Source organism: Amphibalanus amphitrite, unplaced genomic scaffold, assembly GCF_019059575.1.
Source record: "Amphibalanus amphitrite isolate SeventyFive unplaced genomic scaffold, NRLGWU_Aamphi_draft 002012F_arrow, whole genome shotgun sequence".
In the NCBI taxonomy this organism is placed as follows: Eukaryota; Metazoa; Arthropoda; class Thecostraca; order Balanomorpha; family Balanidae; genus Amphibalanus; species Amphibalanus amphitrite.
In genome coordinates, this window is record NW_024883505.1 from 13,169 (window position 1) to 29,492 (window position 16,324).

General features: G+C 51.3%; 1 protein-coding gene across 1 annotated transcript in view; it reads left to right on the forward strand.

Annotated features, from left to right (window-relative positions):
- Window positions 1-16,324, forward strand: part of LOC122376093 (gamma-tubulin complex component 6-like) — a gene marked incomplete at its 5' end in the record, with an annotated part of 35,113 nt that overhangs the window by 12,694 nt on the left and 6,095 nt on the right. Inside the window, one exon of the mRNA XM_043355786.1 lies at window positions 1,356-1,578. Within this exon, the coding sequence (XP_043211721.1) occupies window positions 1,356-1,578 (223 nt within the window). The remainder of the gene's footprint in view (window positions 1-1,355; window positions 1,579-16,324) is intronic.

Below are 16,324 nucleotides of genomic sequence, written 5' to 3' on the forward strand. Positions count from 1 at the left end.
ATGAAAGTGTTCGTTGTTTCGATTTCCATCACACCCAAGTTTTCATTGGTTAGTACACATTTTTTAGTTCCGACTATTGCGTTCTTTCCGTCCGCCCGCCCGTTTACCCTGCCTTTTGTGAGTCCTCCTTTGCGTCCGTCGGCCGGTCACAGGTCATGTCGTTCCCAGACAGACCATTAGCTGCGACCGTGGGCAGGTATATGTCGATCGCCAGCGATGGACAAAAAGACGACAGAATGACAGATGGACAGACGACGGACGAACGACAGACGGGCAGACACAGACGGGCAGATTGACAGACAGACCAAAGCGCCTGACGGTCGGATCGAAGGCTTCTGGGGCGTGTTCTTGTTTGACTTGGTTATGTTTTATCAGCTGGGCTGGCATTTGGGAGACAGAATGGAGGGAAGGTGTTCGATGCTGTCGGATATAACCGGTGTTAGTAGTGAGGTGGCTGTGTACATAGTGTGTAATGTAAATGTCACCGATGCTGTGAAGATTGCGTGGAGGGTTAGTTTAACATCTATATTCACCAGCTAGTCCAACTGCTAGCCCCTACAAAGCTCCACAATAGCCCTACATCTTTGGAATTTCGAAATAACACCACTGTGGTTTCGTCCTATCCAATAGTCATCCAACCATGGAAATACACCGTCTATGTGGCAGACATGTTGACATGGGGCCACATCATGTCGCCCATGACATGACATGGACCGATGTGGTTGCGGTCGCTGTATTCGCGCTGTGGCCCGAGCTTCATTTTGTGTAAATTATTTCTCGCGCAGCCCATCTCTGCATTTGCCGGCGCCCGGTATCCGCCCTGGTAATTTATTCCAGTGCCTTTGTGTCGCATGAATTTCGGCGGCGGCGCGCTGGTAGAGTGTAATAACACTGTTCGGAGCTTTCCGGATCACTTTAGTCTCCATTTGGGCAGCGGTTACCGCGGCGCGCCCCGCACCTGCTCCCCATGGCCCGGCGAGTGAGTGCGGCCGCTACCCTCCCCGGTCCGGCTTCATGGGCGGCGCGTGTGTGTCAGGGGGTGACGATGAAGCTTGACTCATCTGAGTCCGACTGTCGATGACTGACTTTTACCTCGCCCAGTTCTTAGTTAACCCTGCTCTCACTCTGTGATACTAACATTCGATTCGGAAGGGCTGCACTCCTAGACAAGGCATTGCCACTCTGGTTTCTAGTTTCTAGGATTAAGTGAAATGTCCAGTTATCGTTTCGTCTAAAAGAAGACCTGACATACCTGGCCTACAAGTTTTGACCTGTGACCCCTTTCTGTCCCAGCTCTAACATCTAACGCTCTGTGCTCTGTTGTGACCTCACCCCCCTCCCCTCCCCCCGGTCAGGTGAGCTGTCCCCGTCGGGCGCCAGCGGCGGGCCGCAGGTTCAGCGCCTGCAGCTGTGCCGGCACGAGATGCAGCACTTTGTGCTGGCGCTGCAGGGCTACCTGACCGGGCAGGTGCTGCAGGTCAGCTGGGCCGAGCTGCGCCGGGAGCTGCTGGTCAGCGTACACACGCTGGACGAGCTGCGGGCAGCGCACGTCGGCTACATCAGACACGCCGCCAGACGGTGGGTGCAGTCGGGGACGTCAGGGTTATGGCCACGCCAAGGGCGTGCGCGTGGCGTGAGGAGGGGACAGGCGCCTGGCTACACTACGCGTTTGATGCGTGCGTTCCATCCGAGGTGTCGGCTTTTGTGTGGCATCGTTTTCGCAAAAAGTTGGTGCCATTGCTCAGCATCGGGTGGGCTACACTGAAACGGCAGCTCGTAAAACACGCGACCTCGGATGGAACGCATGGAAATATTGTATGAAAGGCATGCAATATCACGAAAATAAAAAAAAAAACGAATAAAATGCAGACCAATGTCACGAAAATTTGGTAAACAGTATACCTATAGTTATGTTCTAGAAGTACCTATCCTTTTTGGGGATCCAGGTAAACCGCCCCGCCCAGCAGGCAGCAACCCTTCTCCAGGAACACACAACTACCCCATGGGGGAACTTAACTGGTAACAGACTGCAACAACCCGCTTAGCACATTTTTTTTCAAATTACCATTAAGGAATCTTTAAAAAGGTTCATTCTCAAATGATTTCAAAATACATTGGCATGGTGAAAAGAGGAAAGTATCACTTTTGTGTATTAATAAAGTAGCATTCGCTATAAAGCAATCATGATTGCGCCGTTTGAACAATATTATATAATAGCGATTAATAATTTGGTAGTGCCTTTCACAGATTTCGACACAGCTTGATTTGAAAAGCGCTTGTCCATTTTTCTGGAATAGTTGCTAGCTCTGATCGCCACTGCCAGCCTTGTATGCAAGCACGCATCTTTAGGTGACATTTTCCTGCAACATTGAAGTGAATTTTACTTGCATTGCTTTGGGCAGAAAACTACCAAAATTGTTTGACCTATACCTGTTATTGTGCTGAGAGGATTCCGCAGTGTTGAGATTTTGCCTTGTTAAACAAACCTTTCACTTGTACTGGACGAAAGGGCGTCTGCCATACCATGCATCGCTCACTTGCCAAATAGACTGTGATGCACGAGCTCAAACTCTGACCCGCCTACAGCCACGTACCCACAACGTTTTATCCACACGAACAAATGTATTATAATGCAGCAAAAGACAGCACCATTTTCAACTTCTATCATAATTGATATCAGCACAATCCGCAGGCCACAGCAATCACCAGACCTCAGGCCAGTACAGAACAGCGGAGTGACTGAGTCAAATCAGCACGTATTAAATCGGCACATCAAAAACAAATAAATAGGTAGTTAAAGCCCGTCATATGAGGTGGTTTGAACAATCCCTTCATATACACAGCACAATAGCTAGCGTCTTCATAGAAAGTGGGGAAATCGGTACCTAGCGGATGTTCATTAGTCGTGCACTTATCTAAAACCGAAGCAATAGAGAAGCAGTAGACAAGCAGTATAGACTTCCCTTGTAGACAAGCACCTAGTGTGTCGCGAGTAAGGCTGTAATTTAACTAGCGATATACTAGGGCGTGAGGGTGAATCTGCACCTTAACCGCAAACGCCAGCCAGCACGCGACAAACGAAGGGCCGACCTTGGGAGCATCCGTAATCGCTACCTCCGCTGGTTTTCATTTCGAGGCAGTTGGCATCTGTTCCACCATTCGGCTCCGATGTTGATCGCCATGCAAAAGATGAGTTGGAGCCGTCCACCGACTTCCACGTTCCCTCCATTTCGGCATCCGATATTCCAGCCCAAGTAGATGAGGCCAGGCCGAGACTGTAGTAGACCAGCTTGAACGTCTCCATGTTGATGACGGGCGAGAGGCGGGCTCCCGGCTGCAGTCCCGCACAGTGATCATCAGCGTCCTGCCAGGCCATGGCCGTGGAGACGTAGTGGTAGCAGTAGTCGTCCACGAAGAGCCAGCCGGAGGGACAGGGGCTCATCAGCCGGCATTTGTTCGGCGCTTCGCAAACATAGCGTGACACTGCTCTTGATGATCGGAAGGCGCTATATTGCATTACATGATAGAACCTTAGGTTGACGTGTCCAGGATCATGAGCGGCTTCATATATCGGTAGCTGAAACGAGACGGCTGCCCCGTCCGGACCAGTGAAAGTGCCGTTCTCTAGCTTTACACCAGTCAACTCTGGCGATGCGGTACGAGAGGGGTGGTACAACAGCCAGCTGCTTTCCTGCATGTCATTCGGCACTGCCAGGTCAGACTGCTCCCCGAGACTCTGACATGCCGCTCGGTGTGCGTCCCAGAGCTGCGTCGTGTCGAACTTCCCTCGAAAGAAGCATCGGTCCCGGAAAGGAAACCAGCCGGTTGAACAGGGAGGCGTCGGAGGGTAGGAGTAGTCGACCGGCATCATGGTTCTGTTATCAGCAGTAGAGTTGTAGACCTGGTTGAACAGCTGACATTGTCCGCCGTCGGTGAACGTGAAGCCGACACAGCCGGACGTCCTGTTGCACCAGGCGGCGCAGCTGAGACGAGACGGCGCCGCAGACTCGGCCAGTGGTCCTGCGGAGAACACATCCAGCCGGCGGACGTACGAGGCGCCGGCCAGCAGCGCGCAGCTGAGGAGCAGCACGGTCAGGGGACGGAGCGCGTCCATCGCGGCTGGTGGCTGACGAGTACCTGAGGGGGACCCGGTATGCCTCACCCGAACATTGGCTGATGTTTTTACAATATGCATTATGCAATATTCATGGTAGCCATGCGGAAGCGACCAGCAGCACGAACAGCCAAAGTAATGATATTGCGGAACATGACGCAATAAACGCTTAATGCTGAATTGCAACGTAATGTGCTGATGATAAGAGGAAAATGAAGCAAAAATAAGTGAAATATTGTTTGTCCTGAAAGTAGCTCGGTTATCATTTAACCCTCGCCGGACCTATTGGTTTTCTTCATACGCGCCGGCCGAGGGGGGGGGGGGGGGGGCGGGTACGACCCCCTCGCCGTTTCGCCCCCGGTGGAGCTAGCGCGTCGCGGAAAAAACGAGCGTGTGCGCCGTTATGAGACGCAGAGATTGGTACCCGATTTTAAGGGCATAGGTCAACCGGTGACCTCTGAGGTCAGGTCAAGTGCCCCAAGGTACGGTTCAGTTTTTTGGTGAATAACTTCGCAAAAAAACGGCCGCAGAGCCGCGATTTTGGCAGCATCGTGCTCGCCTCGCTCAGGCGCGTCGAATGATATACTTTTTGTACGGGTCAGGTCAACTTAGGGTGTTGACCTCAGGTCAAGGTCAGGTCAGCACCCCCAGGTCACGAAGTTGGTTGAAAGAGGTCATGTCGCATATCATCGGCAGCTCTTCCTGGTCTTCCTGAGTCGATTCGGCAGGTCTTCCTGAGTCCATTGGTGGCTTTCCCGACTCGCTAGCTCAATTTGATCAAGAGTTATTGACGAAAATATAATATGACCTTGATGACGTCATAAATGACGTCACGCAAGGTCAACATTGCAAAAGTGACGCATCTAACCTTGCAAGAAGTGCATCAAATCGCGATGCTGTGTGCTTGAGATAGTTGGAGATCGTTCCCGGCGCCAGAATAGCAGTTTTCATTTTTCCCCATTGACTTATAATGGTGAGGTCACGAAAATGACCTGACCTCATATGACCTTTACGAAAAATCCGAGATATACAAGTTGTGAGACTCATAATGGATACTAGATCCTGCAAGTTTCATTTCCCTGTGACATCTCCTCTGGCAGTGAAGGCGTTGCGAAGTTGCGACATCTGATGAAGATCGTGCAGAGGTTCACTTATGACGTCATAGGTCAGTGACCTGACCTAATCCAAAAATGCGGTTGGTGTCAAAAGATCCGGCTTGAATCAAAGGTCAGGTATGCCAAGTTTCAGCTTTCTATCGCCAGCGTGTTCGGAGCTATCGCGAAAAAACTTATGGGGGTGCGGCACCCGCCCCCCCCCCCCTCGGCCGGCGAGGGTTAACCCTCGCCCCGTTGGGGGGGGGGGGGCAATATGGCCATTGCCCCCTCTGGTTTTTCCTGAATAGCAAGAAAACGGCGGTGCGTACCTTACCGAGCATCAATTTGACACCTTCAACAAAATTTCAAGTCTTAGGTCACCTTAGGTCAGGAGTTATTGAGGTCAAACTGAGGTCATCTTCGAGCAAATATGAGCAAAAAACCTGAAATCTTGAAACATTTACAAAAACTACAGTTAACAAGCAATTTCCAAGTTCTTTATGTGGTTGTATAGAGAAAAGACGGCGCTACAAAACTGCTATCTCGGATTTGCAAAATTTTGTGATTTTGACCCCCAAAAGTAAAAAGTTTTTTTTTTATCAAATAGTAAAACCCCATTTTTTTCGAATTTCGTAAAAACCGAAATGTTGCTGATAGTCCCTGCGCTCTTCTATCTACATACCAAATTTTAGATCGATGCCTCCTTTTTTGGCCAAGCTATAGGAAAAAAGTGTTCAAAATTGATGACGTCAAATTGTTTAACTCAATTTGTAGCAATTCTAGACCACGAAGCGCAAAACAAAGACCTCCATTAGACTCCTCGTGACGAGCTGCATCGAATCGATACCCATTTTATGCAAAATATCCAAGCTTGAAATTTGACCTAATTTGACCTGACCTTGACCTGACCACCCTCAGTGACCTAACCTCTGTGACCTGACCTGGTATCATCTCAAGTAGCAAGATATGTGTTTGGCGCACAATTCCCGATCGATGATGTTACCTACATTGCATGCATTTTACTCGATATTAGAACACATTTCTTGAAATGCCTGAATTTACAACACATTTCTTGAAATGCCTGTAAACGGTAAAAAATCGGCATTTGACCTGACCTGTGACGTCATCGGTTTGACCGAGGTCAATGAAATTGAGTCACTTAGTACTGGTAGTTCCTCGTTAGGGCTATCGATCACCGTGTGCTGCTTGTCGCTATATTGCGTGGTTCTCGAGATCTTGGGGGGGGGAAATGCCCCCCCCCCAACGGGGCGCGTTGCTCGGCAGACCTTAACGGTGCGGGGGTTAACAAACAAATTAACACAATAAATTATTGGCGATTTGCGTGCACAGTCGTTAAAGAGTATATCTATGTAGTCAGGTTTTAAGATTTTATGGTGGGTCATTCAACGTGACCTGGTGACATAACCTTAAAAGGTGGGAGGCTATACCTTGCACACAATTTGTGAAACTGATGAAATTGAAATAGTCGTGCCAAATTTCGTGGCACCATGCTCTACGGTGTTTCCACTATTTACGAAAAACCTCAGGGGACGGTTCACGCCCCCGTCGATGTTCGGGTTAATACGATTGAAGAATACGAGAAGCTTTGAAATTTCTATATGTAGCTTCGATTGATATGCATTGACATTAGCATTCATTATGCCTAAGTTTTAGTGACTGAATGTTATTGAAAGAAACTTTAAAAATTAGTGATGTATTTATTTGTTGGCACTCGATGATATATGATTAGTGATGAGTTTCAGTCACGGACCTTCTCATATACCTAATATTACCTATATAAGAGTATGTGTTAAGTACATGGTACAATGAAAACAAGTTTATTATCAAACACATCTGCAATTAACAAGCTTCTGCGCCCTGCCCAGCGCATGCATATTGCAAAGCGACCTAAGACATAAACTGCACATCTATACCATTCCATACCGTTTAGCATATTGCGCTCGTTAACCCGCGCCGTGCTGGTGGCCTGAACTTCACGCCGAGTGCTGGGGGAGGGGGACGGGGCGTTTTCACGCCCCCGTCTAACTCGGCTCCTGGGCCACGTAGCGACACGCGATAAGCGGCAATCGAAAGAGCGTCAAAAATAAGGAAGAAAATACTTCGGTCATTGTTTAGGTCACGTCAAAGGTCAGGTTACCAGAGGTCATCAAAGGTCAAATTTAGTCAATTTGAATAACTTTGGAAACTGCCAACGGCTAACTCGGGAACCATTAGAGCTACAGCGCCGCAGAAAAGCGCATTCGATAGCCCTTTTACAGACCTTTCTGAGTGATGTTCTCAGATTTGACCTCAGGTCAACGCTTTAGCCTCCAGAGAGCAAAACCTGTAAAAATAGCCGTTTTCACGAAAAACATCTTTCGGCAATAACTTGTTAACCCGCGAGTTGCTGGGGGGGGGGCGTTAAACGCCCCCACTTTTTTCGCCGGGCCATAGCATAAAAACGGCGCGCCGCAGGCGCGCCAAATTTTGGGTACCTGTAGGGAATTGAATGAAGTTTATTGTGACAAAGTTTCAAAAAAATCGGTCGGAAAATTTTTGAGATATCGAGGTTTTAGTGACGTCATGATTTCTGAGTTTTCGATCAAAAACGGCATATGTTCAAAAAATCATATAAAATCACAAAATAGACATACAGACATGCCGTAAACGCCATTAGACTGCAAATACCTTGAACAATCAAATGGCTATCTTCGATTATTGATTATCGTTCCGCATTTTCCAAAATCTTGAGCTGAACCTTGGCAATTTCTCGTGACTACTTCACGACCATGATACATGCATTTCTTAAATTGAACTTTTTGAGCCAAACACGTACACATATGACATAATGAATGTCACCATCGTGTTCTACGCCCCAAATTGCCCATAAAACATGTGCCACAGGCTGCGAATATCAGTTTTGATTTTCGGGGATATGTGCCTACTCGGTTGACCTGACCTGACCCTGACCTATGCTTGACTGACCCCTACATGGAGCTGACACTCTTGTAGACTTTATATGATGGATTGTGCACAGTTTTGACAGAGTTTATGACGAGAGGCGCCCATTCCGAAGTCCTGAAGTCCATGCTACTGAAAGCCCAATTTCAGGTGTTTGACCTGACCTTGACCCGACCTGTGACCTCAAAATTCAACTTTAAAGTACTCATCTGAAGCGTCTCGTCGCGTTCTTTCGTTTGCCGCCTCGTGCGTTTCGCTGCGCCTATTGGTTCTCGAGTTATCGGCTGGGGGCGTTTAACGCCCCCCCCCCCCCCCAGCAAACGGTGGGTGGCGAAATACCCCAGCAACTGCCGGGTTAACGCAAGACAGCCACGACATTACTTTTGGCAGCATCGTGTTCCTCTCGTCGAGACGCGTCAAATGAACTATTTATTGACCTTGAAAGGTCATTTTAAAAAATATGACCTCAGGTCAAGGTCATGACCTGACCGGAAAGGGTCATGCTGCATATCATTCGATCCGTATCGTCGAGCTGAACACATCCGACGTGTTTTCATCGATCTAGCGCGTCTCTATCAAAAGTTGTAGCCAAAAAAAAACTGCTGGTGACCGTTCATGACCTGAGATGACCTCAGGGACATACAGAGGGGTCAAAGGTCCATTTTTCCGATTCAGTGTGTCATGTTTACCTATGAAAGCGGAGTGGGTCACCGGTCATGTGTTGTTTGTGTACGTGCGGAGGCAGTGTCCCAAAATTTGTTTATTTGGGTGGGAAACGACATCCAAATGAAAATCATTTCGCACTCTCACCTCCGATTTTAAGAGCAATTTTCCACTCCCTATACAAAGAAAAGTATTATCCTGGATGGTCGTTGTGCATCTCATCTTTAATCATGCATGTATAGAAATTAATGCTATTAATCTTTCCCACTCTTTTTGGGCCTCATCTTGGCCAGCAATTTTCCACTCTTATTCCCATTTTTGGAGAGGAATTTCCCCTCTGACACCCAAGCCAAAATACAGTTTTGGGACACTGTGCGGAGGGGACAGGATCATGCGCGCAGGGGCTGGAAGGGGTGGATCGTAGCGCAGGCGGCGGCTCGTAGCCGCGCGTAGCTGGCATGTTTCCGGGGTCAGTCGTCGGCGTGCCGGGCGAGCGGGCGACCCGAGCTGGCCCCAGATTTACTGCAGACGCCGATGGCCTTTCGCGGCCGAGTCCGTGACAGCAAAAAGTCGTTCCAGCAGAGTGATGGCGCCGGCGCCGGGCCTCACTGTCTCACTGACTCGGGACCGGACCGTCCGGCGTGGGCGGAAACATGGGACAGATCCGGCGCGGCGGATATGTTCTCACCAAATGGCGAGACATTGATTGTCGGCCGACAAATCAGCGTTTTTTTTTGTGTTTAAAGAATCGTTTGGGTCTAGCAGACCAGTTGCGATTTATGTTGTCATTTTGGAGAAGCCTCCTTTTGTAGCAGTCGCGCTTCAAAATCACTTTATGAAATGCTTATGAAAATACGAAATGTCATTTTAACCCCCGCCCTGATGGGGGGCCATTTTGCCCCCCCCCCCTGTGGTTTTTCTTTAATAGCGAGAAAACGGCGGCGCACCTTACCGGGCATCAATTTGACACCTTCACACAAAATTTCAAGTCACAGGTCACCTCAGGTCAGGAGTTATTGAGGTCAACCTGAGGTCATGTTCGAGTAAAAATGAGCAAAAAACATGACATCTTGAAACGCTCACCAATTCTACAGTTAACAAGCAATTTTAAAGTTCTTTATGTGGTTGTGTAGAGAAAAGACGGCGCTACAAAACTGCTATCTCGGATTTTCGAAATTTTGGGATTTTGACCCCAAAAATAAAAAAATTGATTTTTTTAGAAAAACTCAAAAAATTCCCAAAAAATTTCGAATTTCGAAAAAACCGGAATATATGTGATAGTCCCTGCGCTTTTCGATATACATACCAAATTTTAGATCGATACCTCTTTTTTGGCCAAGTTATAGCGAAAAAACTTAAAAATTGATGACGTCAAATTTTTTAACTCAATTTTTAGCAATTCTAGACCTCGTAGCGCAAAACGGAGACCACCATTGAACTCCCCGTGACGAGCTGCATCGAATCGATACCCATTTTATACAAAAATATCAACTTTGAAATTTGACCTAATTTGACCTGACCTTGACCTGACCTTGACCTGACCTTGACCAAAACGTGACTTTAGCTGGCCCTTAAGTCTGTCTGACCCACATAATCGCATTTGTCATGTAAACTGGACCATAAAACATGTATCACACGACACTTTCAAATTGTGACCCCCCAGTGACCTGACCTCTGTGACCTGACCTGGTATCAGTGACCTCAAATAGCAAAATATGTGTTTGAAGAACATTTCCCCATCGATGATTTTCAATGAAATGCATTTTACTCGATTTTACAACGCATTTCTTGAAATGCCTGTAAACGGTGAAAATTCGACCTTTGACCTGACCTGTGACGTCATCGGTTTGACCGAGGTCAATGAAATTGGGTCACAAGGTAGTTCCCCGTTGGGGCTATCCAACACCGTTTACCGCTTGTCGCTATGTTGCGTGGTTCTCGAGATCTGAGGGGGGCCAAAATGCCCCCCCCCCATCAGACCGCGTTGCTCGGCAGACCCCATCTGGGCGCGGGTTAAGTTTTAAGCTCTTCCAGTTCTTTGCACTTGCAGTACCAAAGTCTTTTAATTTCGTCAAAGTAAAAGTCTTTAACACCAAACCAGTAAAACGCCTTTTGGGCGAAGAACGAGCGAGCGAGATAGTTAGCCCTGCACGTGCGCAAGGGTGAGATGGTACTTCCAACGGGCTTGTGCAAAGCACCCTTCTAACCGGTCGCTAGCGGTGTGCCAAATTTGAACGCAATCGACCCAGCCGTTCCTGAGATCTGGAAGCGGCATTTTGCACGTGCGCACGTGCAAGCGGGGTCCAAACTGACTTTTGCACGGCACCCTACTAACTGGTCCCCAGCCGTGTACCAAATTTGAGCGCAATCGGCCCAGCCGTTCTCGAGATCTGGGAGCGCCCCCTGCACGTGCGCACGTGCTGTAGCACCCCAACCTTATCACATGCAGAGGAATTATCTGATGGAGACCTGTGTACCGAGTGTCAATTCAATCGGTCCAACCGTTGTGCCGTTATTGAGGTTGCAATTTTGGGGTTCTTAAAAAATGTCCAACTTTACCACGCGCCACGTGCGGTGGTTGGCAAGAGCGCATGGTGGCCATCACACCACAGAACTTTTACGTCCAAGTGACATTCAGTAAAGAAGACCGCTTGTCAATCGGATGTCCCGTTCCTAAGATATTAGCTTTTGAAGAGCGGCCCCACGGCCGGCCGGCCGGCCGCTCATACTCAGGATTTTCCCTTAATTCAGTATGAACTCGCTCGCTCGCTGCGCTCGCTCGCTCGTAATAATTTCTTTTAACAATGCTCGATCTTTGGCTAGATAAGAATTGAAAGTTGTGACGAAAGAGTTCTCTCACTTCAATTCTCATCACGCCCGCCGCTGAAGCGCTTTTTCTGTAATTATATCTTCCCTACATTACCACTTTTGCTGTCTGCATTGGCTGTTCCCGAGCTTTGCTGCCCACTGCCCAGTCTTTGCTTTTGCTTCTACTTCCTGTCCTTCCGCACACCGTCAGCGTACCACCGTCGTCTTCACGGCGTCGTTCGCGATGCTACGGCGGTGTTGTTTTGTCGCCGGCAGAACCGCTGAATGCGGGTCCGGCCAATACGGGTCCGGGCCGAACGCCGGGGGCCGCGCCGGCGTGACAGCGGATTATCGAGGGATGTAAATGGCCCAATGCCTCAGCCGGCTTATGTGTGTTGGCCTGCCAGGGGATCTGAGGCTGTATAGGAGGATTTGGGTCTGCCGGTGGCGCGGCGCTGGACTTGTGGCGATGAATAAGGTGTGTGTAAATACACGCGGTAGCTGGGGTGGCGCTATGTTGTGGCGAACGGCAGGCGTTAGCTGATTCAGCACACTTCTATCCGAGACGCGGTAATTCATTCATTCATTCATTCATATTTATTTTGCACCAAACATTGGCAAATTCCCAACAGCTGATAACATACAATCATCAGAAATGACAAAACCGTCATGTGTCAGCACGGAGCTTAGGTCACAGGGGTCCCGGCCCCCGGTGGGACGTAGCAGGTCAGCAGTCGTAGTAGGCGACGCGAAGCTTGGCTGTTGTCCCTCATCAAGAAGCGGATGTTATCTGCCAGTCCGTCTGGGGCGCGCGATGGCGTCACCCTGTGACTGCACGACCGTCCGGCAGCTGCCTCGAGCACGGCAGAGAAGTCGTTTTCGCACATGCGGGACAGTTGGAGAAGCAGAGAGTCGCCAAGCAAGTCGGGGCACATGGCCAACTTCGTCAGGCCCGAGAGGAATGCCTGCTGGAGACGGTGCTCGGACCGTAGAGCACCACTTGCAGCCCGGAAGCATGCCGACCGAATCAGCTCATGTGCAGGGGCTATACCGGCAGCAGCGAGGAGCGCTGAGTGGTGGGCGCGGCGAGGCAGCCCCAGCGCCGTCTTGAGGGTCGCTGTCTGAGTGGCGTGCAGCTCTTCGATGTCAGCTGAGTTGAGTGGAGCGGACGAACAGCCGTACGTCAGTGCTGGCTGAACCACAGTCTTCCAGAGAAAACATTTATCTGCTGGACAGAGCCCAGATGCCAGCATGCCGGCAGGCGCAAGGCTGTACAGGCTAGCCCGCGCTCTTGCCGTGCGGTGTCGGACATGCGGTGCGGCCGACAGGCTGCCGTCCAGTAAGACGCCGAGGTGTTCAGACTGTTGGTGGTTTCTCAGCCTCTGACCCGACAGACTCCATCTGGGCTCTTGGGCTAGTAGCTCTTGACCGAAGATAATGCAGTGGCTCTTAGTTTTGGCTGGCTCTGGGTGGACGAACTCTAGCCTCCAGCGCTGAGCAAAGTCGCCAACCAGCTTCAGCATGGTATCAAGGTTTTTAGCATTTGTAGCTAGGAGGAGCAGGTCATCAGCGTAGCATACAGCCGGCGCATGATGACCATATATGTCCGCGCCGAGGTCGCTCGCGTCCAGTGCTGTCACAAGAGGACGCAGGAAAGCGTTCGCGAACATTGGTGACAGGATAGCGCCCTGCCTGGTGCCGCGGCAGACACGGAAGGCTCTAGACGTGGAGCCAGCAAATGTCACGCGGGCTGTGAGTTGACGATACCAAGTCAGCATCAGCAGCCATGAGCTGGGGCTGAGGTACGAGGCTAAGCGCATAAAAAGCCCGTCGTGCCAGATCTTATCGAAACATTTCCTGGCGTCCAGGTTCGCAGCATAGACAGGTAAGCCGTGATGCCGGTTCCATTGGATGGTCTCACTGACAAGAAGTGAAGCCTCGCTGGTGCCGCGCTGCGTGGCGAACCCGAGTTGAAGCCCATGGGGCCTGAAGCTGCCGTCTAGCTCGTCCAGTACCAGCATCTCCAGCAGCTTGGAGGTACACGTCGTCAGGCTGATGGGCCGGTAATTGTCCAAGTTGTTTGGATCGAGCTGCGATTTTTTCAGCAGAGGTATAATGACGCTCTCGGAGAACGCGACCGGAACGTCACATGTAGTAAAACAGGCCGACATAAGGCGAGCCAGGGCGGTCAGCAACGCAGGTGAGCAGCCGTGAATCAGGTGCTCCCCTGTCACTCCATCCGCGCCCGGCGCCTTACCGGGCAGAAGGCGTCGGAGCAGGCCGGCGACTTGGTCGGGAGTGACGGTGCGAGGACGAGCCGCCGACAGGCAGAGCTGTGCTCTTTCTTCAACTGCAGCGGCAATCCGAGACTGATCGGCATCTAGCAGTGTGAAGTCGTCCCTGTGAACCGCCTCAAAATGAGTAGCAAACTCTGAGGCCGTGCGCGTTGTCCCACTGGATACCTCGCCTCGGCGGACTCTCTTGACACGGCGCCAGAATCCGCTCACGTTGCCATCTTTTCGAAGTTGATGAAGCAGCCGGGCCTTTTTCTGAACAGGGGCCAGAGCTGCTGCGCGACGCGCCCTCCGGTATTCCCGCCGTGCAGTCCGATAGCAGCAGTGGACGGTGGAACCGAGCGGCCGTCCACAACTGGTCCAGATGTGGAGCCAAAAACGGACGCGGTTGCGCGCGGCCGCTGTGTCCGGAGTCCACCAGGGCTTGGGTCGGTGCTGTTTCCTGGTGCAACCGGCCGCTCTAGCAGCTGTAAGTATGCAGTGAGTTATTGTCGCATTCAGAGCATCCAGAGACTCGCCGCATACAGAAAGATTCCTATCGAGCAGGTCACCCAGCGTTCGTCTATAAGTTTCTATTCTGTCGGCGCGGTCCCAACAGATAACTTCTGTGTCAAGGGCTGCAGTGCTGCGGGTGGTGTCGGCGGTACCTGATGTCTCCTGTGGTGCTGCAGCGGACACCAAAACACGGCAGACGAGAGGCTGGTGCGGACTGAGATTCTCAGCGTGCAGAGGCAGAATTTGGCAGTCAGTAATGCCCGGGAGCAGATCGCACGGCACGGCTATATGATCTATGTGACTCTGGCAGCCAGCACGCGAGTAAGTGAAGTCCATCGGCTGGGGAAAGAGAAACTCTGCTACAACAAGCTCGTTATGGTCCAGTAGGTCCTGCATAGCGACGCTGTGTCGAGTGAAGCCCTTGAGCCGATGCCACTGTGATGGGCGCTGCGCTGCTGTCATTCTCGGTAGTGCACAGTTGAAATCTCCAACTAAGACTACGGGGGCAGAGGGGCGCTGCGCAGCAATCAAGGCGTCCAACTTGGCTGTGACAATGTCGTACTCATCGGAGTTGCCGCCGGATCCGTCCCAAAACGGCAAGTAGCAGCCGATGACATTCAGCACGGGCTGCCTGTTGAACAGTGCCGTTATGCCACACAGGCGTGGATCGTCGCAATCAAGTGACCTGAAGGTCAGCCCCGGTCGGCGGCGGCAAATAACAATCAGACCGCCGCGTCTTCTGCCTTCTCCCGGCCCTGGCGGGGCTTCCATTGAAAATGATTGGAACACCTGGAGAGCGTCATATCCTGCGGCGGCAATAATTCTGTCCGCGTACGCCTCCTCCGCACGCGACAACCAGCTTTCTGATAGGGCTAATATGTCACAAAATGGCAGAACCTGATCGTCAATATACTTGAAGGCGGACAGAAAACCCTCACAATTATAGGTGCCGACGGAGAGCAGACAGTCGTTAGGCGAGTGAAGACTAGCGGCGTGCTGGTGGGGCCGCGTCGTCGTCGTGCCATCGCCAGCCGCTGCCGCTGGTGCCCCAGGGGTCGGAGACGGTGCGGTTGTTCTGCCGATCCCGTCCACGGCGTCGCGCCGTTGTCCACTCGCCGTGCTCGTGGGAGTACCCAGTAGTTGCGCCTGAGCTCCGCTGCGAGTGGGTGGCGGCGCTCGGCTGGGCGGACTGGTGCTGTCTGGTGCCGCTGAACCGGGTAATATTGATTGGGGCGTGTCGCTCCCTTTGTGCCGACTGATTTGTGGCCTGAAAGCGCCTCCGTCGGTGACCCTTGTCAGCCTTCGGCCGAACGCTGAGGCCTGTCGGCCAGCGTCCAGGGTCCATGATTACTGCAGAGCGAGCCTCAGCAACCTCAAACATATATGCCCTTCCTGGTGACTGTCCGTTGAAAGGCAGGCGATGGAAGCCGTACAAGTTTGCGGCTACTGACTGTATCAAGTCGTGTACGGCGTGGTGTGGCGCATCTGGGCGGAAACCACTGACAATGAACTTCTTTGTGTCTGGCTGCGGAGCATCTGCAGTAGTCAGTACCAGATCAGAGGCGGCTCCCGACCCAGTCATGGCAGTCCGCTCAGCAGCGAGACTGAAGTTGTCAGGTCGGGTCGTGACCTCCTGACGGGTCGAGCCGGTGCCTTGGTACGAGCGCGGTGGGGACAGAGGTCGCGCCGATGGTACGGGATTCTGTCGATCTGCAGGCACAGGCGCACCGCCACCCTGGTGCTGGACAGGTCGTTGGCCCACTTCGTAGCTGCTCTCCGAGTCTGAGTCACCGGTTTGCCAATGGATTGCATCCGCAATTGCCTTCCCAAGCGCTCGTAGATCTATCGCGGCGGCGATATCTTTGGCGGTGGTAACCGGGCGGGCTCCGGCAGGC